Genomic DNA, 26,323 nt, shown 5'->3' with positions numbered 1-26,323 from the left:
AGGTCAGAAAAAAAAACTGCATGAAAATCAGAAGGCACAAGCACCCATGTTATCTAGAATTTTTTGAGGGGTAGGGTGAGGAATAAAGAGGGAAAGGGACACTTTTAGTTCAGCATTACAGTCAAGTTAATTTTGCCATTGCTGAAGAAAAAATGTATAAAGTTGTAGAGAAGTGTAAAAAGTGTGTCCCACTTGTGAGGAAGAAAGCTGTCAGGAGACAGCTCGCACGCAGGAAGGGTGTGGAAGAAACAAACAGTACAATTTATTTGGAAGTCTGTGCCGTGGTACAAACTATATTCTCTGTTGTGTGGGGCCAAAACCTAAATGGAATAAAAACCAACAAATAAAACCCAAATCCCAAAAAAGCAGCTACAAGGAATGGAGGAAGTCTTACAGAACACACTGATCCAGACAGAGGTGGTAAAGGCAGTACTCTTGTCTTTAATGCACATCTAACTGTGTTGCCTACTGCTGTGTTTTCCCTTGTATTCACCTACTGACCAGATAGGGGACTTAAGAAATGGCCATGTAATTTAGCCATTTTTCCTGCCTCTAAACAACTTCTCTTCCCCTTTTACTTCCTCCTCCAGGATTAGAGTCTTTTTTCTTCACAAACAAAGTGCTGTTAATGACGACAGGGTAAATTGTGAAACAGAATTTCCAGAATACTGATTTTGCTTCCCTCAAAGCCTTGCTGCATGTGGACCACAAAGCATGAAGGCAGTAATCAAGGCAGCCTGATGGAACTATGAATTTAAAAAGGAAAGAAACAAAAAACAAAACCATCATAAGTCTGTCTTTTCTCAAATTAAAGGAGAAACTAAGGGATAGTACAGCTTCCAGTGGGGACACCCACAGTTAGGAGATGATGGCTGGGGACCACCTCGGCACAGTCAGATTGTCAGCACTGGCTGACCGTTTCCTTGCAGGTCTCCTTAGGTCCTTGTATTTGTCCTCACAGAGGCGAGAGATGGCCTGAGAGGTAAAAAAATAGACAATTCAGGTCAGGGCTAAACCCTAAAAGCTCCCTCTATCCACTTACTCATCAGACACCAAGTGTTGCTCTGAGCAGTATCCTTTTAGGCACTGAGGTACTACTCATGCACGAAACCAGGAAGAGGCCCTGCCCCAGCTGGTTCACATCCCACAGCCCAGACTCTGCCAGTCACAGGGCAGATACAAAGGTGTAGATAAAAATCCCTGTTTCCAAAGTGCTTACAGTCTGAGAAAACAATCTCAAAATGTTAAACTACTATAAGACAGTATAGCCTGTGGTCAGCCAGTTCCAAGATTGATGCTTAGGGGTGTGCAACCTGGGTATGTGCCCCCAATTAAGTCCTTAGCATCCTTGTCTAAATGAGGCAATAACAGGGACCTCCTCATGGGGAGGCTGTGACTAGACGCATGTGCAGGGGGAGCCTGGGCAATGTGGGAGCAAAGGGGGCGATGGGGCAGGCAGCATGGATCTCTTGAATCTCACCAATCTTGGTCCCATCTACTATGATGGTACCAAAGCAGTACCATCTACTGCTTTGGTCAAAGGTTCTATGTAATGAGACCAACACCCTGCCCAGAGAGGAAAATGCAGAGGGCCTCTGCACACCTGCTCTGGAGGAGGGCTGTTTCACTAGTGAGCCTTTGATTACCTCACCACTTTTCATCCAGTCAAAAAATAAGATGGGAAGAGCTAGGTGCAAATATGGAGCTGAGCTCCATACAAGTATGAGTCATACAATGTAACAATGTCAAACAAAAGTTATACAACATAATGATGATGGACTTAAACCCAAACCAACACCAAAAGGGCTGGTCCTAATTCTAACTGGCCTGTGGGGAAACTTATTTGAAAAAATAAAGAGCTGGACCAATCCTTTATTAATCAGAAACTTCTAGTATCTTTTTCCTTATAAAAGTGCATGCTGGGGAGTCATTTTTGTGGGCTTATTTTTCTTTAAACACAAACTTTAAAAATACCCTTGATTTAAAAAATAGAATCAATGCATATTGAATAAAAACTAGTATTAAGAATATGTGCAAATATAAGGGTGCAAATATAAATTATAATCAACTAAATTAATTGATGAGCTCTAGATCATAACTTTTTCCTTATTTTGTAATAACACACAGTGAGAGAAATCACCATTGTGATCACACCCTTCCATGGTACCCAATGGACGTGTCAGCAATAAGTGCACCAAAAACCAATATATTGAAATATGTTACCTCAAGCTTGTGAGCCCTCTCCCTGCTCAGAGGCTCCAAAGGAAAGCTCAGGTTATTTGCTTCTGCCAGAGAACGAAGATCAAAATAATACTTGGCATAAACACTGGAAGGAACATTGATGTTGAACTGGAGCAATTCAAGAAACTGTCGCTCTAGCTCATTCCTGCAAAGACAAAAAGAACACACATGTAATTGCCATCCCAGAAAGTGTGGCCTGCCAAGGCAAACTGCTAGACACCAGAGTTGCAGATTAACAACTAAATTGGTATGAAAAGCCAAATTCATTTGATTTGGTGCCCAAAAGAATGAGGACTGATTAATTGGGATGATCACAAGAAATACTGTATGATGATTTGTTTCACTGAGACCTAACAGAAACACAGCAGGTTCTGGCTACAAATCTCAGCATGAACCACAGGCAGATGAAGCAAATGAAGATGGGGCAGATGAGCTGTCAGATGGTATCTAGTGAGGGTCCAAAACCAAAGTCCAGAGGAAAGGCCTCTGCTAGATGTAGAGGATACATTCCCTCAATGCCCCTTCCCCACCTACTGGGAGAAGAGAGTGGACGAGCTGCTGTAGGGGTTCCTTAGGCAAAGGAGGTAGGGAAAGGGTGAATCACAGCCCCAGCCTCTCTCAAAAAAAACTCATTAACTCTGAAGAATGAAAGCCATAGTTTCCAAACCCAAGCACACACATAATCACTTGGAGGGCTACAGACAGACAGCTAGGTCTCCAGTCTCCAGAGTACAGCAGGTCTGGTGTGAGTATGAGAATGTGCATTTCTAACAAGCTTCCACTGGATGCTGATACTGCTGGTCCTGACCACACTTTGAGAATCACTCAGCTAGAGTAGTCAGCCAAGGAGCCAACACATGTGTTAAGATCCACCTGGCCAACCCATTTATATGTTGATGAAAACTAATGATAGGTAATAATACATTTTAAAACATCTCTGAGAATGCCCTCATGTCAGTTATTTTTTAAATTAGATCTATTTCTCAACAGTTCTACCTAGGGAATAAAAAAGTCCTCAGTGATCTATTATTGAGCACAGATCCTGGGTGGGATACTCAGTCTCAGCACTATTCCCCCTGGGAGCCCCGGAAGCATGCTGCGCCCCTCCCCACACCACACAGTGCTATATTTCTGTCGTTTCTCATGCTCCACTGTAACTGTTGCCCCAGTTTCCCTTACCTATCTCCTCAGAGCCAGAAACCATGACATCTGATTTCACATGCCTGGTCCCCAGCACAGTACTGACATAGAGTTGGTGCTCAATGGTTACTACTAGTGAATGTAGCCACCAAGCTCAGCCTGGGCAGGCTTCACAGGGATCACAGAAGTGAGAGTTGAACTGAGTTTGGCAAGGGTTGGGGTTATCTCCAGTACTGGGGACCCACTCAAACCACCCCTAGGTCCAGAGGAGCACAAGATACATTGTCATCATCTCCTGTAAGTGAAGCTGAAGACTGACAGACCCTTTCCCCAGTGCCAGGCCTCATTCCTCTTGACCCAACCTCTGCAGCTCTCCTGAACAATGATCCTCCAGTTCTGGCCGCTATATGCAGGCCCTTGATTTTTTCAAGCCTCAACCTAATGTGGCACCATCCTGCTGGCACGGTGTCCTCCAGTCCCACTCTGTTGTTGGTGAGCCACCCCAGTAAGCCATCAGTGATCAAGGAGGACTGAGCTCCAGTCTCATGTTACTGTGACAACAGGGGACAGGAGCACTGAGGAGGTGAGCAGAAAAGCTGGAATGTTTCTTTTTCAAATACCTAAAAATGGAACTGCCTTTTCGCCAAGCAGTTCTACTGCTAGGATTATAGCCTCAGAATCTCAGAATACTAATTCAGAAGAACCTATGCACACCAATGTTCATAGCAGCACAATTTACAATAGGCAAATGCTGGAAGCAACCTAAGTGCCCATTGTCAGGATGGGCAGGGTAGGACAAAATGGCAGTTGAACTACAACCCAGAAGACGGCTGACGTCAGACCAGAGCCGAAAGGGCGGGCTTTGCGAAAACGGATATCCGCAGAGCAACCTGAGCCCAAGGAAAGCCACCAGTGATATATTGCCGCTTTGTTCAAAGGGGACCAATCCCCAGCTCCCACGAAGAGAGCCGACCAAAATGAAACCCCTCCACATTCCCTGCCTGGGCTCGACTTCCCCAACCCCACTCTGCGGACCAGAGAACCTCACCCGGGTGCGCAAACTCCAATAAATCTCTATATTGACTGACTTTGTGGCTGACTGCCATTTCTTCCTCGGCGGAGCTTAAGAAGACCTTTCATTTGGTGCCAAATCTGGGAGGAGTTGTTGTCTGCTGAACACCACTCCTCTCCCTACTCCCCAAGGTCTCGCGGCCACCCCGCCAGTCCAGACAAAGAACCAGGGTAAGTGCCATTGCCCTTAAGTTTCTGGCCCCTGAACACTGATTCCAGGCCCCCGTCTGCTGGGAGAGACTGCTCTCCATCAAATCGCAGCGCTGCGTTGGGGTGACCCTTCCGGGAGAGGCTGCTCTCCCTCTGCTGAGAGGCTCTAGGCACCGTAGGAGACGTCCCTGGGCCTAGATCCCCATTTTGACCCGACCGCATCAGCAGACTGGGTTGTGGGACACTGATTACCATCTGCTGCTCCTCGTGGGACCAGGAATGGGGGGGCAGGAGTCCAAACCAGACCCTAAGTCACCTCTAGGGTGCCTCCTGAGAAATTTGCCAACAATTGATCCTGGCCTTAAGCGAAAATGGATGATTTTTTTTACCCACTATGGCCTGGCTGTTATATCAGCTCAATAATCGTGAAACCTGGCCTCCTGGAGGCACTTTCAATTTCGTCACCCTTACTGACCTAGATAATTTTTGCAGAAGGACTGGCAAATGGTCTGAGGTCCAGTACATTCAGGGCTTTTGGGCCTTACACTCCCACCCAGATCTGTGCCCCCAGTGCTCCACAGCCCAAGTTCTCCTCGCCCGAGGGAACCCTGAACCTGTTAGGTCTCCTAAGCCTACTGCCCCAGAATCTCCCTCTTCCTTTTCTGATTCCCCTGAAGATCTTGCTTTCCTTCCTTCTCCCCCTTGTTATCAGCTCCTGCCAACGGCTACTCCAGCCCTGGCCCTCCCCTCTCAGCTGGATTCTCCCCCTCCCTCTGAAGACCTTTCTTCCCTGGTCAGCTCACACACCCGCTCCTGCCTGAATCTAGAACCCCTAGACTCCCGCATTTGCCCCCTCTGGGAAGTGGCAGGAACAGAAGGTGTCGTTCGGGTCCATGTCCCCTTCTCACTAACTGACCTTTCTTCAATTGAGAAATGCCTAGGCTCTTTTTCCACTAACCTTACCAATTTTATCAAAGAATTCCAGTACCTAGTCCAGGCTTCTGACCTCACATGGCATGACCTGCACATCATTTTAACTTCCACCATGACCCCGGACAAGCACGACCGCGTCTGGACTGCAGATAAAGCTCATGCAGACCAAACACACGCCACCAATCCCCTCATGCCAGTAGGAGCTGAAGCCGTGCCAGAGGTGGAACCAGACTGGGACTACCAGGTAGGACAGGAAGGTTGGAGGCGCTGCAACCAAATGGTCGAGTGCCTGATAGCAGGTATGCACCAATCTGCTCAGAAAGCAGTCACTTATGATAAGCTCAGAGAGGTCACCCAAGGCCCCGGAGAAAATCTGGCGCTGTTTCTCAACAGACTAACCAAAGCAATGGTGCTCCATACCTGCCTTGACCCGGCTTCTAACACTGGAGCCAATGTCTTAGCTACTCACTTTATCTTGCAGTTGGCCCCAGATATTAGAAAGAAACTGAAAAAGGCTGAGCATGGCCCCTAAACCCCCATCCGAGATCTGGTAAATATGGCATTTAAGGTTTTCAATAACCGGGAAGCAGAGGCTGAGGCTGCCCGCCAGGTTAGCTTACAGCAAAAGGTAGCCCTGTAAACCCAAGCCATGCTAGGGGCCCTGCAGCAGGCGGCAAACACCAGCAAGGGGGTTGAAGCCTAAGTCCGGGCCAAAGAACACCCCACCGGGGACCTGTTTCAAGTGTGGCAAAGAAGGGCACTGGGCCCGCCAGTGTCCTCAACCTCGGCCACCAACGAAGCCTTGCCCAGATTGCCGACAGCTTGGCCACTGGAGAAATGCCTGTCCCCTTAGAGGCTCGTCCCTGGCCCCTCCATGTGGGGGACCAGCCGATCAAGGTGTGGACTCTTCCCTGGCTGCACTGGAACTTCTCGGACTCCTAGACAATTGAAGTGGCCCAGATTTGAAGACCCCCATCACTCTCGCCGAGCCCAGGGTAACGCTGCAGGTAGTGGCTAAGTCCATCTCTTTCCTAGTGGACATGGGGCTACCTACTCTGTTTACCATCTTTTTCAGGACCTCTTACTCCTTCCCAGATCTCGGTCATGGGGGTTGACAGGACGCTGTCTCGCCCATGGCAAACCCCCCTGCTTAAGTGCAGTCTGGACGGCTTTCCCTTTCCCATTCATTTCTTGTCATACCCTCCTGCCCTATTCTGCTTCTAGGATGGGATGTTCTCCAATTATTAGGTGCCACTCTTCAGATCACACAAAACCTGACCCCTTCCTCCTCCTTTATCCTCCCGCTGTTGGAAAACCCGGCTCTGCTTCAGGCCCAAACCACTTGCCCCTTCCTAACAAACCAGAAACAGCGGACCTCCAGCCCCTCCCCTCCATGCTCCCCTGACAGCAGGAAGTAGCCAGACTGAACACGGCTCCCCTTATCCTATCAAAGAGGTTGGAATGTCAGGATGGGCAGGGTAGCACAAAATGGCAGAACTACAACCCAGAAGACAGCTGAGGTCAGACCAGAGAGCCGAAAGGGCGGGCTCTGCCAAAATGGATATCTGCATAGCAACCTGAGCCCGAGGAAAGCCACCAATGATATATTGCTGCTTTGTTCAAAGGAGACCAATCCCCAGCTCCCACGAGGAGAGCCAACCAAAATGAAACTGCCATATTCCCTGCTTGGGTGCGACTTTTCCGGCCCCACTCTGAGGACCGGAGAGCCTCACCTGGGTGTGCAAACCCCAGTAAAGCTCTATATTGCCTGACTTTGTGGCTGATTGGCATTTCTTCCTCGGGGGAGCTTAAGAAAACCTTTCACCCATCAGTAAATTGAGTGGATCAAAAAGCTGTGGTATGTTACACAATGGAATACTATGCAGCAGTAAAAAAAAAGGGAGGAGCTCCTACCCTTTGTGACAGCATGGATGGATCTGGAAACCATGCTAAATGAAATAAGACCAGATGGTGAAAGGCAAATACTATATGATCTCACCTGTAAGTGGAGCCTAATCAACAAAACAAACAAGTAAGCAAAACAGAACCAGAGATATGGAAATAAAAAACAAATTGACAGTAACCAGAGGGGAGGGGGAAGGGAATAATGGGGGGAAAAAAGGAAGGGTAAAATTAAGAAACATGTATAAAGGACCCATCGACAAAGACAACGAGAGTGGGGAAGGACTGAATATGGAAGGTTGGGGTGGGTAGGACAGGGGATAATAATGGGGAGAAAATAGGGACAAGTGTAATTGAACAGCAATAAAAAAAAAAAAAAGAAAAGCTGGGATGTGAGCAACGGTGGGTGCCTTCAGAGAGAAAAGCTACAGGGAAAATCCAAATTAAGAAATTTCATCTGAGGGCTTCAGATGGAAAAAATAAAGTCATTCAGGTCTTTTAATTGGAAAAAAGCACAACTTTTTTTTTAATCCTCGCCCAAGGATATGCTCATTGATTTTAGAGAGATGAGAAGGGAAGGAGAAAGAGAGGGAGAGAAACATCCATGTGAGACAGAAATAACAACTGGTTGCATCTCACATCCACCCCTACCAGGGACTGAACCTGTAACCTAGGTATGTGCCCTGACTGGGAATTGAACCCACCATCTTTCAGTCTATGGGACGATATTCCAACACAGCCACACTGGCCAGGGTGATAAATAACATAACTTGCATGCTCTTTCTATACAGCCTAGTGAAAGGATTAAAAAGCTCAAAACATATATCCCTATGCTAAATTTTATACTTCTATGAAATTTAAATTACTTTGTTTTATTTGGGATGATTTTTACTTTACATGATATTTATTGATGCCTTACTTAAATGAGATATAATAAGAGATCTGTGAAATACTGGAACCAGGTAAGATTTTAATAAAAAAAGAACGTTGATGACCCAAATAGTAGTAGAATAGGTAATAGGTTAAAATCACCTCCTCCCAGGACCAAACAGGAATTACACCTAAAATATTGAATAGTCATCCTGAATAACCAACTGAAGACTAGTTGAACAGGAGTCTCATAACCGAGAATTTACAGAAGACATATGGAAACTGGTAGAAAGGATGGAGACACTAAAGGAGCTGGCCCCGCACCCACATGTGGTAGCTGAGAATCCAGAGTGATGTCTCAGCTTCACAGGTTCCCCCTCAGGAGCAAAGGGTCTCAACCCATGCTGGGCTCCCTAGCACTGAGCACCACGCAGTACTGGGAAGAGGTGCCTACATAACATCTGGCTGGGAGAATCAGTGGGAATTCTGTCTGTCCTTCAGAGAGACAGGAGTCTGCTAGAAGCCCAAGTATACTCTTAAAAAGCCAGTGCATAAAATATCATTCAAAGCCGCTCACAGTGGACTCCAGGAAGGGATGGCAGTGGCTCAAAGTGAATGGAACTCATCCAAGGAGAGAATAAATTGTGTGGCTTTGAGGAGAGGGCAAAGGGTCAGCCACCAAGGTCCCCATGCTTAGTCATTCTCCCACACGGCCCACAGACGCCATCTTTCCAGGATCATGCATTCCCCCTCCATATAGTATGAGCCTGGAAGGAGAAAAATAACTCCAACCTCCCAAATGCCTGTGGCCCTGCCCTGCCAAGCCTGAGCCCTGAGGAGACTTTCTTGGAGGCTCTTGAGGGGGTCCTGCCTTGCTGAGTTCATACTTGCAAGGGCAATGTTTCCCACAAGTCCTGACTGATGACAGCATAGTCCTTCCTCTATATGTCCAAATATTTATTTGTTTGAGCCTGATGAACTCTGCTGGCGTTACCCTGAGACTCCCCAAGACCCTGCCCCAACACAGGGGTTCCCAAGGCCCTAGGTAGGTGTTGGCTGGGCTTGATGTACACTAGGCTTTTGCTGGGTGGCCTCAGACCCAGCACTGGCGCCAACTTTGAATCACTATCAACCTGGTGAACCCAACTTTCTCCTACCTGGTAATTCACTGAGCTCATACCTCATGTATCTTGTACTGCCAGGGGCTCTTTCAGTGACTAAACCTAGTGGGTAGCTGAGAGGTGGAGGGGTGGGTTTTGGGGTGCTTTGGGCCTTTTGATGACTTGTACCCAGACTCGACACTGGTGGAAGCAGGCCCTGGAACACAACTTGGCCCCAGCCAAGCACAGGCTGCCACAAACTGTAGATCACTTAATAACTCCAAATAGGTAGCCCATGGATGGACACAGGTACCATCTAGCATTGACCTGCACTGGAATCCCTCCCAAGAGACCCCAGAAACAGCACACCCAATGGTGGGCTTCAGACTACATCAGAGTACCACTCAATTAGCTCCACAAGTGGTACATCAAAGGGAGATCTCTGCCAGCACCAGACCCTGCTGAAGCAAGTTCCACTGCATGTGGTCAGCATGCCCACATAGCAGCTCATATACTATAATCAGGGTTGTTCCCCATAGTCGGCTAGCCTGAGGGTTGAACCCACCCATAAATGGGCCAGCAGCAATCAACACTCAACTACACCTGGACAGTGCATATAACCCACCACAGCAGACATTCTTGGACCACCCAGCCCAGGTGAACAGAGAGCTGTGCCACTGAGGACCACAAGACACCTACTGCACAAGACACCTGACCAAGACTGGGAGACAAGGGAGATGTACCTAACACCTAAAAACAAACACAGGCAGGCTGCCAAAATGAGGAGAGAAGAAGCCATACCCCAAATGAAAGAATAAGACAAAAACCCCAAACAGAATTAAAGGAAATGAAGGCAAGCAATCTACCAGATACACTTTTCAAAAATGGTTGTTAAAAGGATACTGAAGCAAATCAGGGGAAGAAGAGATGAACTCACTGAGCACTTCAACAAAGAGATATAGTAAGCTTAAAAAATGGCACAGAAACCATAAAAAAGAAGCACTTAGAAATAAAGAATACAGTATCTGAAATGAAGATTATACCAGAAGGCCAGTTAAATGAAGCAGAGGAACAAACCAGCAATTTGGAAAAGAAGGCAGTAGAAAACACCCAATCGGAGCAGCAAAATGAAAAAAGAATTTTAAAAAATGAGGATAGTCTAAGGGTCTTATGGGACAACCTGAAGTGTATCAACATCTGCACCATAAGGGTATCAGAATAAGAGAGATCACAAGAAATTAAGAAAATAGTTGAAGAAATAATGACTGAAAACTTCCCTAACCTGGTTAGGAAAAAAAGCCATACAGGTCCCAGGAAGTGCAAAGAGTCCAAACAAGATAAATCCGAAGAGGCCCACGCCAAAACATATATTAAAATGCCAAAGGTTAAAGACAAAGAGAGCATCTCAAAACCTGCAAGAAAAGAACCATTAGTTATCTACCAGGAAGCTCCCCTAAGACTGTCATGTGATTTCTCAACAAGAGCTCTGTAGGTCAGAAAGGACTGACATGAAATATTCAAAGAAATGAAAAGCAAGGACCTATAACCAAGACCACTCTACCCAACAAAGCTATCATTTAAAATTAAATGGGAAATAAAGAGCTTGCCAGGTGAGGAAAAGCAAGAGTTCATCATCACCAAACCAATATTACAAGAAATGTTAAAGGGACTTCTTTAAGAAAAGATCAGCTTCCAAAGATGGTGGTGATGTAGGTGGGAGCTGAGCCCACTGGCTCATGCACCCAACTGGGTCACTTAGCTGATCTTCCAAAGGACAAAGTGAACAGCCAACAGAATCTTGGCTGATACGAAGTTTGGAAGCCAAGGTATGCAGATGACACGTCAAAGCAGACAGACAGTAAGGAGGTTATATAGGTGGGCCAGTAACATCCCTGGACATGGTGCCAAAAATTGAAGCTGCCACAGGGAAAATATAGGAGAGCCAGGTCAGTTATAACAGTCTAGCAGCTCCCTTCCCTCCTAGGGTGGGCAAATTGCAGACCCATGCCAGGAGGGACTTGAATGTCAAAGTCACAGTGAGGGGGGAAATATGCACAAGCACACACACAGCTAGTAGATCACCCAAGCTGGGGCAGCAGTTGCTGTCAGGGACAGTGCCAGAGAGTGGCGTCGGATTCTGGCAGCACCTGGAGCTGGGAGAAGAGGTGGGCCGTGATTAGCTGTGTGTCTGCGATAGACTCTAGACTTTTCAGAAAATTGAAGTGCGTGGAAAGCCAGGCAGAGGCTTGGAGTGGTAGCAGTGTCCAGAGACATTTTTCAAAAGGAGAATTGAGGCACACTGGGTGGCGACCTTGCATGTTCAATGGCCTGGCCAACAAGAGGTGAGGAGTGTGGGCATATTTGCTCTCACTCAGTTCACCAAATGGGTTGATGAAAGGGGTGCAAAGCAAGGTGGCTTATTGGCGTCTGCCTGGCACAGTGGAGACTGCAGGCCACAGTGTTCTGAGGGCTGCACTGGAAACTGGGCACCTGTGATTAATGTAGCCCAGATGGATCCCACTTCTTTACCAAACAAGGGAAAGGAAAAACAGAGCTCCCCTCCCCGCACCCGCCACAGGAGCCAGGAAGATCTGCAAAACCTGGTGGCCAAGCTTAACAATTAGCAGGTGTTTTTTTTTCTTTTCCCCCTCCCCCAAAAGTAAGACAGTAAGACCTGGAGCTGAGACAAAACCAGAGACAGATCCAGAAAGAAGTCAGAAGGCGAACACCAACAGCTGACTTGTTCTTCATCAGAACTTGCAAGTTTATAAAAATGAATATCCACATATTTTATATATTTTAAAGGTTTTATTTATTTTTAGGAAGAGGTGAAGGGAGGGAGAAAGAGAAGGAGAGAAACATCGATGTGTGGCTGTCTCTCACACACCTCCTACTGGGGGACCTGGCCTGAAACCCAGGCATGTGCCCTGACTAGGAATCAAACCTGCAAACCTTTCTGGTTCACAGGCCCATGCTCAATCCACTGAGCTACAGAGGCTTGGGGCAAGAATTTGCATGTTCTTTAAAATTTGATTCATTCATTCATTCACTCATTTATTTTTGCGAAATTCTCTTTTCATTTATTTAGGTTTTTTTTTGTTCCTTTTGTTTTTCTCCCTTTCTTATGGCATTTTAATTTTTCTTTTCACTTCACTCGTATTCTTAAAACAACTCACTACTCTTGGTCTTTTACTTTTTATTACTTTTATAAATTATATATATATATATATATCTTAATTATTTATGTTTAGAGACAGTAAGGGAGGGGGTAAGAGAAGGAGAAAAAAGTCAGTCTGTGTGCCCCCTACTTAGGACCTGCCCCTCAACCCAGATATGTGTCCTGACTGGGAATCAAACCGTTGACTCTTTGATTTGCAGGTGGCACTCAATCAACTGAGTCACACCAGCCACGGCTCAGATTATATATTTTTTCATGTTATTCTTATTCCAACCCCACACAGAACACTCCCCTTGTCTTAAACCATTTCACCATCTTTCCGAGCTTTGTAACTATTGTGGTTAACTTCATTTTCTTTCACACTACAAGTTCCCATCCCTTACTCTAAACTATTTCTCCTCCATCTAGCCTTGCATAAGCACTCTTCTTCCTTAAGTCAGCTCGCATTCTTTATCCCTTCTTGTAAGAATCTTACTTCTTTTACACCTTTTATAAACAGTGGCTAGCTGGATGAAATACCAGGATCATTGCTATACCTCTCAAAAGGAACTCCTATTTGTTTACTATTCGTTTATAGTTTAAATCCCATAGAGTACTACCTGCTGTCTTACTACATTTCGCCTTCCCTCAGCCCCTGATAAGATGAGTGAGAAATTTTATTTTATTTCCCCCTCCATGCTCTAAACCAGGGCTTTACTCCTAACTCTTAATAGTGTGCTTCCCCATGCTCTCAAAATCATTTTTCTTTAGACATCTCATACTCACTTTTCATTTTTGTGCAATAGATTTATTGCCATTCTACCTTTATTAAACTTGATATCAACCCTGCTGTGGTTTTGCGTACATTGTAAATTTTACTCTCTTTCTTCACCTCGGTTCTGTCCCTACTCTTGTTAGTTCTCTTCCCACTCAATAACATTTTCTTCTCTCCTAGTTATCTCATATTTCCTTTGTCTTATCTTATAATATCCATATCCCTCTTCACCTTTATTTATTAATCTTTGCTCAATTGTAGTTGAGACTGCTGATGTAGTAGGGGATTTCTTTTTGCTGATGTAGGTTTGGCTGTCTGGTGATACTGCTATGTTAACCAACACCTGTGTAACAGCACACAAAATAAGGTGGGAGTTGTGAATACCAGTAAGCCTACTGGAAAGGAGAAACCACCAACAAAGAAGCCACCAAAAGCTAAAAACCAAGGACAATAAGAGAATCCACACAAATGAAGAAAGAGCACCCCTAGAGAATCCAGACAAGGAGATCAAAGACACCGCACTGCTGAATACAATAGAACTCCTACCACAGAAGTCCACCACACAAAGACAGCTGGCAAAGCAGAGCATCCTGAGACACAGAAACAAATAAAAAGTTACCTTCAATGGGGAGACAAAGAAAGAACCCCCAACGGAAAAGAATGGAAGATTCCCTAGTAAAAAAGCTAAATGAAATGGAGGCAAGCAAACTATCAGACACAATTCAAAACACATGATTATAAGGAAGCTCAAGGAACTCAATGACAACTACAAGGAACTGAGTGGGAATTACAACAGCATGGAAGAAGAAAGAAATTATAAACAAGAACCAAGAAGAAATTAAGAATACAACATCTGAAAAAAAATACACTAGAAGGAAGTACAACCAAGCTGGATAAAAGAGAGAACCAAATTAGTGAGTGTTGTAGACCGCTCTGCCTGATTTTAGGAATTGTATCTCTACCCCTTGTGGCTAAGGGCAAGGGACGACCTTTGGAATGCCAGCCACAGGAGACAAAGCCTGTCTCTGGTAGCAAATGCTGCCTCAGTTCCTCTCCCTGCCCCCAAAGCTTGGTCAGAAGTCAATGACGGGTAAGACCCCTCACAGTGGGGGGCAACCTAAGATAGACTCAATCACTTGGGAGGCCTTCATGGAAGGACTGGTGGGGGGGGTGTTACAACAAAGAGCAACGGACTCTTGCTCCCCCCACCCCCAGCTTTGTCAAACCTCAAGTCCCCATGTTCTCTGGGAGAAGCACTTCCTGGCTCTCTAATTCCTTAAGCCTGAATACCTTGGGGAGAGGTGCAGCTCCTTGCCTTGCTAGAGTGTGTCCTGGGGAAAAATCTGGCATCACAAAGACTTGCTGATAAACCTGGGAAATCTGCTCTGCTAAGAGTGCTTTCATTCATATGATAAGGGTCCAAGAGGAAATGAGTATATCTCCCAAAGTTTCTGCAACTCTCTTCCTGACAGACACTGACTCAGACTCTGAAGCCCTCAGACCTCTTTGAAATCTTATCTACTGTTTGATCCCTGCCGCCCTGTATTCCTGTGTATTACAACCCAATAAAAGGCTATGGAGAAAGGCACTCGAGGCCTTTTTCTCCTCAGAGAAACTGGCCGCTGCAGGCCTTTTTCTACCCTGAGAAACTGGCCACAGCCCACTCCTCCTCCCCTGAACAGATCTCAATATATCTCAGCCATATTTATTCACTCATGCGTGTCCGTGGCACCGGGGAGACACTCAAGAGGAAGTCGCCCCCACAACTGACCTGGAAGAAGAGGTAGAAAGAAACATCCAGGTAGAGCAGCAGCATGAAAACAGACTCAAAAAGTATAAGGACAGCTAAAGGGAACTTCAGGACAACATGAAACACAACAATATTTGAATCACACGAATACCAGAAGAAGAAAAGGAGCAAGGGATAAAAACCTGTTTGAAAAAATAATGACAGAAAGCTTCTGTAAAGCCAATAAAGATTAGGAAGAAAAGAGAGTCCCAGTCAAGATGAACCCAAAGAGGCCCACTCTAAGATACATCATAATTCAAATGCCAAGTGTTAAAGACAAAAGACAATCTTAAAAGCAGTTAGGGAGAAAGGAAGTTCTGATAAGGCTAGCCTTTGACTTCTCAACCGAAACACTACAAACCAGAATAGGATGACAAGAAAGATTCCAAGTAATGAAAAGCGAAGGACTGCAACCAAGACTGCTCTATCCAGCAAGGCTATCTCTTAAAATGGAAGGCCAAATATAGAGTTTCACAGACAAAAGAAAGCTAAACAAATACACCTCTACCAAATCAGCACTGCAAGATATGCTAAAGGGACTGCTTTAAGGCAATGAAGAAAAAGAGTGAGAGAGAGAGGAACACAGGTACAAAGGGGGAAAATAGTAATGAATAAATACCTATAAATAATAACTTTAAATGTAAACAGATTAAATGCTCCAAATCAAAAGACATAGGGCAGCTGAATGGTAAGAAAACATGACCTGCACATATGTTACCTACAAGAGACCCACCTCAGAACAAAAGACTTACACATACTGAAAGTAAACGGCTGGAAAGAAATATTCCTAGAAAATAGGGGGGAAAAGCTGGGGTAGCAACACTTATATAAGAGAAAAAAGACTTCAAAAAAAAAAATGCCATAAGAGAGACACAGAAGGACACTTCATAATGCTCAAGGGAAGACTCCATCAGAAGACATAAATATTGTAAACATGTATGAGCCCAACATAAGACCCAAATACATAGGGAAAATCTTGGAACACTTAAAGAAAATATAGACAGCAACACACTTACACTAGGGTATTTTAACACCCCACTGTCAACAATGGATAGATCTTCCAAACAAAATATCAACAAGGATATTGCAACACTGAATGATGCCCTAGATCAATTGGGCTTAACTGGTATATATAAAACTTTTCATCCAAAAGCAGCAAAATACACATTCTTTTCAAATGCACATGGAAAATTTCCAAAGATAGGCTACAGCATAGGACAAGAAACAAGCCTCAACAAATTAAAAAAAACTGAAATCATATCAAGCATTTTGTTGGACCACAAGATCTTGAAACTAGAAACCAACTTCAAGGAAGAAACTTAAAACATTCAAATTCATGGAGACTGAATAGCAAGCTATTAAACAATGAATGAGTTTAACAGTGAGATCAAGGAAGAAATCAACAACTTTCTGGAAACAAATGAAAACACTGAACAGACAAACATTTATGGGACACAGAGAAGGCAGCCCTGAGAGGGAAGTTCGTAGTGATATGGGCCTACCTACAAAAGATAGGAACATTTCAAATAAACAACCTAACCCTATGTATACAAGAAGAGGAAGAACAACAAACAAAGCCCACAATGAGTAGAAGAAAGGAAGTAAATAAGATCAGGGCAAAATTTAATGAAATAGAGACTAAAATAATAATTCAAAGGATCAATAAATCCAGGAACTGGTTCTTTGAAAAGATAAACAAAATTGACAATCCTTTAACGATGCTCATCAAGGAAAAAGGAAAGAAGACCCAAATAAATAAAATCAGAAGTGAAAGAGGAAAAATTACAAATGATATCACAGAAATACAAAGTATTGTAAGAAATTACTATGAAGAACTATATGCCAAAGAAATAAAAAACCTAGGTGAAATAAAAAATTTTCTAGAAATAATAATCCCCCAAAACTGAATCAAGATGAAGCAGAAAGCCTGAACAGACCGATAACAGAGCATGAAATTGAAGTAGTATTCCAAAAACTCCCAGCACACTAAAGCCCTGGACAGGAGAGTTTCACAGGAGAATTTTACAACATATTTAAGGAATTACTAACCCCTATCCCTTCTCAAACTATTCCAAAAAATTCAAGAAGAGAGAAGACTCTCAAAGTCTTTTTATGAAGCCAGCATCATCCTAACCCCAAAACCAATAAAGACAAAATAAAGAATATAAACACCATGACAATATCGCTCATAAACATAGATGCTAAAATCCTCAACAAAATATTGGCAAACTGAATACACTGAAAAGATCATACACCACAGTCAAGTGGGATTCATCCCAGGGATACAAGGATAGTACAATATTCACAAATCAATAAATGTAAAACATCACATAAACAAACAGAAAGACAAAAATCATATGATTATATCTATATATTTGGAAAAAGCATTTGATAAGGTACAGCACCCACTTACGATACAACACTAAGCAATGCAGGAGTACAGGGAGCACACCTCAACATAATAAAGGCCACATATGAGAATCATACAACCAATATCATACTGAATGGAAAAAAACTAAAAGCTTTCCCACTAAGATCAAGAACAAGATAAGGATGTCCCCTTTCACCTTCTATTTAGTATTGGAACTCCTAGCCATACTGATCAGACAAGAAAAAGACATAAAAAGCATCCAAATTGGAAAGGAGGAAGTAAAAGTGTCATTGTTTACAGATGACACGAAAGGGTTCAGAGAAAACCCTACAGACTGCACCAAGAAAACTACTCAACCTAATATGGAACTTGGCAAGATAGCAGTATACAAAGTCAATATTCAGAAATTGAAGGCATTTTTGTATACCAATAATGAAATATCAATAACAGAAACTCTTGGGAACTGCCCTGCCAACAGGGTTTCAGAAACTGTAATCCCCTGTGGCTAAGACTGAATAAAGAACCTTGAGACCATAAGCCACTTAGGAGACAAAGCTTAACTTACTGGTAGGGGCACCACCTCTGCCCCTTTTCTCTTCACCTTGTTTGGCTCTGGGCAGATGACTAGTTAGCCAAAGACAGGTAAGATTCCTCAAAAGAGAGATGACCTAAGACAGGCATGGTCATGAAGGGGCCCTAAGGGAAAGACTTGGGGGGCTATAGAAAAAGGGGGTGCTGGAACCTCACCCCCTCAGCTTTGACATAGCCTGAGTCCTCATTCTGTCTGCAAGAAGTCTCCTAATCTCTTGGCTGCCTTACTTCCCCCACCTGACTTAAGCCTGAAACAATGCTGGAGGTGGTGCTGCCCTGTGCTGGAAAGGGTCAGTTCCCTAGGGGGATTAGGCCTAAGGAAGAATGCATAAAATCCTATGAAACCTACTTTGCTAAAACCCTCAGTTTAAATGATAAGGGTCCAAGCGTGAAGTTAGTTTGTTACCAAAGTTTTACGGCCATTTAACTATCTGACCCTGACTCAGACTTATTCCAAGTCCTCAGTGTTTTTTGAATGTTATCTATTGTTTAATCATTTCTGCCTGACAATGATTGATGAGCTTTATGTGTACACCCTGTATTCCTGTGCAAAATGAACCACATAAAAGCCTTTCAAGGCAAAGGTTAAGTGCCCTCTCCTCTTGACAGAGTGGCTAAGGTGCTCTGAGGTACTCTCCTCTTGAGAGAGTGGCTGTGCCATCCCTCTTCCTCCACAGGACTCAATAGTCTGTGTGAATTTGTCTCGTATCTTACCCACAAGCTGCAGACCCCAGGAGCTGGAATCCGTGTCAAGAAACCAAGAAAAAACCCCACTTGATATAGCAACAAGAAAAAAAAGTATGTAGGAAGAAAGAGGTTAAGAAAGACACATAAATGGAAGCATGTACCATATTCATGGATTGAAAGAATTAACAAAATCTAAAGGCCATACTACCCAAAGCAATTTATAGATTCAATGCAATGCCTATTAAAATACCAATGACATATTTCACAGATATAGAACAAACATTTCAAAAATTTATTCAGAACCATACATGACCCCAAATAGCTGCAGCAATTTTGAGAAAGAACAAAGGATGATGGATCACAATACCTGACATGAAACTATATTACAAGGTCTCTGCAAGCTAAAGTCTGGTACTGGCATAACACCAGACACATAAACCAATGAAACAGAATAGAGAGTTCAGAAATAAACCCGTATCTCTATGGTCAATTCATATTTTACAAAGAGGGCAGGAACATAAAACGGAATAAAAATAGCCTCTTTAAAAATGGTGTTGTGATATCTGGTCAGCTATGTGCAAAAAATGAAACTCGATCACCAACTTACGCCACACAGAAAAATAAACTCAAGATGGATAAAAAACTTAAATATAAGATGCAAGACCATAAGTCCTAGAAGAGAACATAGGCAAGGCATCCTCAGATATTCCACACAGCAACATTTTCACTGATATGTTCCCTCTAACAAATGATATAAAGGAAAGAATAAACACATGGGACTGCATCAAATTAAAAGCTTCTGTATGGCTAAAGAAAATGAAAAGGAGACAAACCCATATGGAAAAATATATTTGCCAATGATACTTCAGACCAGATTTTGATCTCCAAAATATATAAAGAACTCATACAACTCCACTCCAGGAAGATAAACAATGCAATTTAAAAAATGGGCAAAAGATTTGGAACAGACACTTCTCCAAGGAGGACATAGAGAGATCCCAGAGCCATATGAAAGGATGCTTAGCATCCCTAGCCATCAGAGAGATGTTAATTAAAACCAAAATGAGATACCACTTCACACTGATCAGAACCACCATGATAAACAAATCAACAAACAAGTGATGGTGAGGTTGTGGAGAAAAGAGAACCCTAGTGTACTATTGGTGGGAATGCAGACTGGTGCAGCCACTGTGGAAAACAGTATGGAATTTCCTCAGAAAACTAATGCAACTGCCTTTTGACCCAGCAATTCCACTGTTAGGAGTACATCCTAAGAACCCTGTAACACCAATTCAAAAGAACCTATGCACCCCAATGTTCATAACAGCACAATTCACAATAGCCAAGTGCTAGAAGCAACCTAAGTGACCATGAGTAAATGAATGGATCAAAAAATATTATATTTACACGATGGAATACTATGCAGCAGAAAGAAAGAGCTCCTATCCTTTGCGACAGCATGGATGGAATTGGAGAGCATTATGCTAAATGAAATAAGCCAGGTGGTTAAAGACAAATACCATATGATCTCACCTATAAGTATAACCTAATCAAGAAAACAAGAAAGCAAAATACAACCAGAGACACTGAAATTAAGAACAAACTGACAGTAACCAGAGGGGAGGTGGGAGGGAATAATGGGGTGGGGGAAGGGTAAGGGTATTCAGGAACATCTACAAAGGACACATGGACAAAACCAAAGGGGGGTAGGATTGAGGGTGAGAGGTGGGGATAGCTGGGGTTAGGGAGTGGTGGGGAGCAAATGGAGACAACTGTGCTTGAACAGTAAAAAAATAATAAAATAAAAATTAAAAAGGGATAAAAAAAGAATTGTGCTCAGCATAGTCTGACAAATGTTTTTAAATTCCAGTCCATTACATATATTGTGATTACATATACTTTCATATTTGTTTCAGTCTTTATGCTATTTTTTACTGAGCCATAATTTATAAACAATGTACAGGATAGGGAAAATGTAGGTTTACAGTTATTTGTATGGAAAATAATACAATATAAGGAATATAAGAATTTTAAAAAATCATAAATCCTGACTTAGTTATTAGCCAACTGAAAGAACTTCTCAGTGCTCCATTTTTACCTGTAACATGTGAATAATAATAATTATTATTGTTAATCTTATTGTACCTCATTAAACTGTATTATAGGCATGTATATACAGTATAGGAAAAACATACACTATATGGGTTCAGTACTATCTCAGGTTTCAGGTATCCATAGGGGTCTGAGAACACATACCCTGTAAGTAAGGAGGAACTATAGTAACTAATAAAAATAGAATAATTACAACAACATAGTGTAATAAAATTTATGTGAATGTGGTCTTTCTCTGATAACCTATCTGGTAACAAGATGGTTAATAAGTGATTAATGGGCAAGGTACATCTCTAGCATGGGTACACTAGACAAAGGGATAATTCATGTCCCAGGTGGGATAAAGCAGGAAGACTTGAGTTTTCAGAATGACCCACAATTTAAAATTTGTTTACTTATGGAATTTCCATTTAATATTTTCAGACCTTGGATGACCGCAGGTAACTGAAACTGCAGAATGTGAAAACGTGGATGAGTGGGTACCTCATGGGTAACTGTGAAAAATTAATTACCACAAAATTGTTCCTCTGGGACTAGAAACTATTCAATAAAGAAAAGATGCCATTAATATCATGATGATCATAATTACTATGTTATTATTACTATCATAAATATTCTTGGCAAGTGTTTGGCTTTTCCCAATTTGGTAATTTAAATCTTCAATGAAGCCCTGGCTGGGGAGCTAAGTTGGTTACAGCATCATCCTGATATGCCAAGGTTGCGGGTTCAGTCGCTGGTCAGGGCACATATGAGAATCAATCAATGAATGCATCAATAAATGGAAAACAAATCAATGTTTTTCTGTTTCTCTCTCTCAAAAAACAAACATATCAACCTTCAATGAATGGAACCTAAGTATCTGGAATTCCAAATTACCTATTATTTTTACCCTCCCACTTTTTATTTAAAGAGGGGCAATTTTAAAAAAGACCATTTCAAGCATTTATTCAAAACAACTCCATGGAGAGCCTAGGAATGAGTACATGGCACTTCTACTGTTCTCTGTAACTACTGTTTAATGTTCACTGGAATTAAGACAGCTGGGGATACAATTCCACTTCTGGGTGCATATCCAAGAAAACCCAAAATACTAATTCAAAAGAATATATGCACTGCTATGTTCACTGCAATATTATTTACAATAGCCAAGATATGGAAGCAACCCAGGTGTCCATCAGTAGACGAGTGGATAAAAAAGCTGTGGTATATACAGGATGAGCAAAAGTAGGTTTACAGTTCTGATTACATGAAAACATAGTTTATTCTTATATTATTTTCCATACAAACAACTGTAAATCTACTTTTGCAACACCCTGTATACACAATGGAATATTACTCAGCAATAAAAAAGAATAAAACCTTACCATTTGTGACAGTAATGGATGGACCTACAGGGTACTATGCTAAGTGAAATAAGCCAGTCAGATTCCTTACATGGAATCTAAAGAACAAAACAAACAAATGAAACAGAAACAGACTCATAGACACAGAGAGCAAGCACAGTGGTGGATGCCAGAGGAGAGGGGAGTTGAAGAGCTGGATGAAAAAGGAGAAGGAATTAAGAAGTACAAATTGATAGGTACAGAACAGTCACAGAGATGTAAATTACAGCACAGGGAATATAGTGAATAATACTATAATAACTATATATGGTGCCAGGTGGTATCAGGCAGTTGATGAGAGAATAACCCCCCAATAATGTAGTATTTCTTCCATCTTGCACCCAAATGTCCTTCTCCTTTAAGGTCTAAATGACAATTATTTGCACAGCTGTTTTCTCTATGAAATATTATCAAGAACTTTACTTTTTATTACTATCAAAAATTCTTTATACTTTTCTTAGTTTTTATAATAGAAAATTATAGACACAGGAAGCAGTTTTTATAGGTCAGCAGCAGGAATCAGTTCTGTAACAAAAGATCCAAATGATAAACAAGTATGCTCCACAGGGCCACAAAATGGGGTGCCCAGCAAGTCAGAACCAAGGCACAGGTGCCCAGGGTGCTGAGAAATCCATGTGACACCACCACAAGATAGAAGTCACAGGCACTGTGAAGATCCTGCATTCCCAGGATTATTGGGTCCAGGGACATAGATGTGGACTGGGACACAGCTGGGAACCTCCTCCAGCCTAAAACTTCCTCAAGAAAGCCAAACAAACAATGAGACAAATTTTAGCATGAATACTGTCAGAAGTGCCTAACCATAAGCAATTGTAAGTAGTTCATCCTAATTATCTTCCAAAACATCTCCTTCCTCCTAAGAGGCTCTGAACCTATTTCCTGCATCCCAGACCCCAGATATCTCAGGGCTAGGCCTGTAGATCTCCTGCTAACAGTCCACACCTAAATCGGAGGACTGAACCATCTGAGAAATCCTAAAGCTGTCCTGAGAGTTGTAAGATGGACAACTCTCCCATCTGCCCAGGATTTATGGCACCTCCACTGAGCTGTGGGTACTTGAGCACAGCCGGAAGAGTATCCCACCCTAACCATGAAATTACATGACAGGCCCCCTGGACAGAATGCCGATTTTAAGCAACTAAACATGTAAGAATGACAAAACATTAAAAATCTCTCTGAAACTAAAAAGAAACATCATGTTTTAGACTCTTCTGCTTTTTGGTTAAGCTGTTGTCCACAAATGACTGGTGCAGGACATTAACTCTGTTTTATCAGTCTGCATTGAGACACAACTGGGATGGAAACCATTACTGCACACTGCTTAAGGCATTGGTCCTCCCCTTCTTAAGGAATGTGAAGGCAAGTTTGACTATAACCAGTTTCACAAAACAAAGTGTTGTCAGTACCTGTTCATGATCCACGATGAAGAGAAATACAGGTTTTTGCATATAACATTCTACAACTGTGCTCTCATTGTGTATCAGCTCCCAATAGACAGTCAATAAAACTCATTCATTCTACACTAGAAAGGGCATTCAAAAGGGACATAATCTCCATAAACAGCTACTACACCCTGTCGGTCCCTCCTCCAACACCCTTCTCCCCACACTCACATATCCTCCACGCTGATGTCTTTCAGGATCTGGCAGTAATCCACATTCCACACAGCCTGGTCATCCCACACCTTGGAAGCCAGCAGGATAGCCCCGAGGACAATTCGCTTCCAGTTAGCTGGACAGATATCTATCTCTGCATATGTTAGAAGTCTTTCAAGGTATACCTAGGGGACAAGAAAATGCCAGAACTAAGTAACTTATTTTCTCTCACACATAAGCCTTCACGAAGAAATTCTAAAATGGTTTAACTCTTTTCTACCAACCTTTAAACAGGGATTTATTACCTAATCATACTTATTTTAAAAAAGTCAAAGGCTCAGTCTGATGTACAATGTGCACACTCCTTTACTAGAGTGTGTGGATGTAGCTGGATTTTGAAAGACTCGAAGGCAGAAACAAACTCCAGGAGCCATTGGTTAATTCCTCATTCTATCAACTATGATAGCAATACAAATTTGACAAACAATTAACAATCCAGTAAGTAGAACAAAGAATGTGAAAGGAACAAACCTATCTTTATCTGTAGTTTTTTAAATTAAACTTTTTACTCTGAAGTACTTGTAGATTTATACACAATGTTAATAAACCTATTGTGGTAAAATATATATAATATAAAATTTACCATTTAAACATTTTTAAATATAAGGTTCTGTAACATTAAGTATTCACATTGCTGTGAAAACATCACTGTCCATCTGTATCTCCCTAACTTTTTCATCTTCCCAAATTGAAACTCCGTACAACAACACCCCTGGTAATCATCATTCTACTTTGTCTCCATGAATTTAACTACTCTAGGTACCTTATATAGGCAGAATCATACAATATTTTTCCTTTTGTGTCTAACTTATTTCAGTGTGAAGGAGTACCTCACTATGGTTTTGATTTGATAAATCCATTTTTTGTTTTTTTGATTGTATTTTTTCCATTACCACTTATCCTCCTTATACTCTCCTCCCCACAATCACCACACCGCTGTCCATGTTCATGAGTCTTTTTTCCTTTCTGCTCCATCCCTGTACCCCTAACTCCCCAGAGCTGTCAACCTACTCTCTGAGTCTGTCTCTGTTTTGCTTGTTAGTTCAGTTTGTTCATTAGGTTCTACATATGACTGATATCATATCAGCTGAAGATAGAAAATAAAAACAAATATAATAGGATTTACAAACTGGCACAATTTAGTTTGAGGGCAGACATCAGAAATGCTCACAAAACTCACCACTTGGGTTGGGTAACAAGAATGCCTTTGAAAATTTCCACTGGTGAAAAACCTGTTTATTAGTATGTTTTATACTTCCCTCAATCATGAAATTATTTTTTCTATAGTTTACCATTTACAAAATAGAACTACTGCATCAGAAAGAAACAAATTTAGTCATCTATACTTTTTTAATAACTTGCTTTTCCAACACAAATGAAATCTATATAGTGTTAAAATTATTCATAGTTCATAACACCTGTAATGTCTTAAAATATGCTACTTCTAAAAAGGCATGTGCAGAAAGCAAAATGTTCAATATACAACTAAAATATAGATTATTTTTAGGTAATTAATATCAATGTTCATAACTGGGATGGGAAAACTTGAAAAAGGGAAAGAATTCACACATCTGTTACATTGTTAATGTTCTGGGGAGGAGGCTGCCCTTTAGGAAGCTCTTGAGAAAGAGGTAATTAACACACTGATTTTAAGAAGTTTGTTAAATGACATGAATGAGAAAGTAGAACAGGATACTGTTAGAAGCTAACTAATAATTATACAACAAAAAAGTCCTCAGGATGAGAACAGACAGAGTGTGGTCAAACTGGAAGACTTTATTTACTGTCTGAACACCAAGCACGCACTATATACCAGGCTCTGCGCTCATCACTGGAGACAAAATGGGGGGCACTGACCAATCCAGCTGCAGAGGGGAGAAGGAGCTAGAAGGGAGAACAGCTGATGGGAAGAGGCATCAGAAGATTAAAAAGCAGTCCTAAAAAAGGACCAGTATTTGACAATGGAGACCAGCATTCATATTCCAGAGATAGGTTCCTCTGGGAGACCCCAGACTTCTTGCTCACACAGCTGGATGGGTGACACCCTCTTAGACAAAGAACACCAGGAAGAAGAGGCTGGTGAAAGTGAAGACCAGGCTGTGGACATCTTCTATCTGACATGTCCCAGAAAGTTCCATGCAGGCAGTGCACATGCAGGTCTGCAGCATGAGAGAAACACTACTCAGATAGCAATTTGAGAGTCTGTGACATAAAAATGTAGTAAGTCACGGGCATGAATCTGATGACATGGGAGAGAGGCAGAATGACAGAGAGAAGAAGGGGCCAGGCCGAAGCTGTGAGACATCTGGAGAAGGGATGAAGAGGCAGTAAAAAATGAGGCAGGAATAGTCTGCTACATTCTGCTCTTAAGTCTTA

The 26,323-nt window shown here is 42.4% G+C and overlaps 1 protein-coding gene across 3 annotated transcripts in view; it reads right to left on the bottom strand.

Annotated features, from left to right (window-relative positions):
- Window positions 1-421: 421 nt before the first annotated feature.
- The window catches only part of CCNY (cyclin Y), a 101,282-nt gene continuing 75,380 nt past the window's right edge, over window positions 422-26,323 (bottom strand). For 2 of the 3 annotated variants that reach the window (XM_053663511.1, XM_053663513.1), the window contains 3 exons: window positions 23,906-24,072; window positions 2,224-2,386; window positions 422-975 (listed from right to left, as the gene is read on the bottom strand). In XM_053663511.1, the coding sequence (XP_053519486.1) occupies window positions 859-975; window positions 2,224-2,386; window positions 23,906-24,072 (447 nt within the window). In that variant the 3' untranslated portion in view covers window positions 422-858. The remainder of the gene's footprint in view (window positions 976-2,223; window positions 2,387-23,905; window positions 24,073-26,323) is intronic. The other variant, XM_053663512.1, reaches the window with a different exon arrangement.

The sequence above is a fragment of the Artibeus jamaicensis genome, unplaced genomic scaffold (assembly GCF_021234435.1).
Source record: "Artibeus jamaicensis isolate MK-2021 breed Jamaican fruit bat unplaced genomic scaffold, CSHL_Jam_final contig_3190, whole genome shotgun sequence".
Lineage (NCBI taxonomy): Eukaryota > Metazoa > Chordata > Mammalia > Chiroptera > Phyllostomidae > Artibeus > Artibeus jamaicensis.
This window is presented reverse-complemented; position numbering and strand designations above follow the sequence as displayed.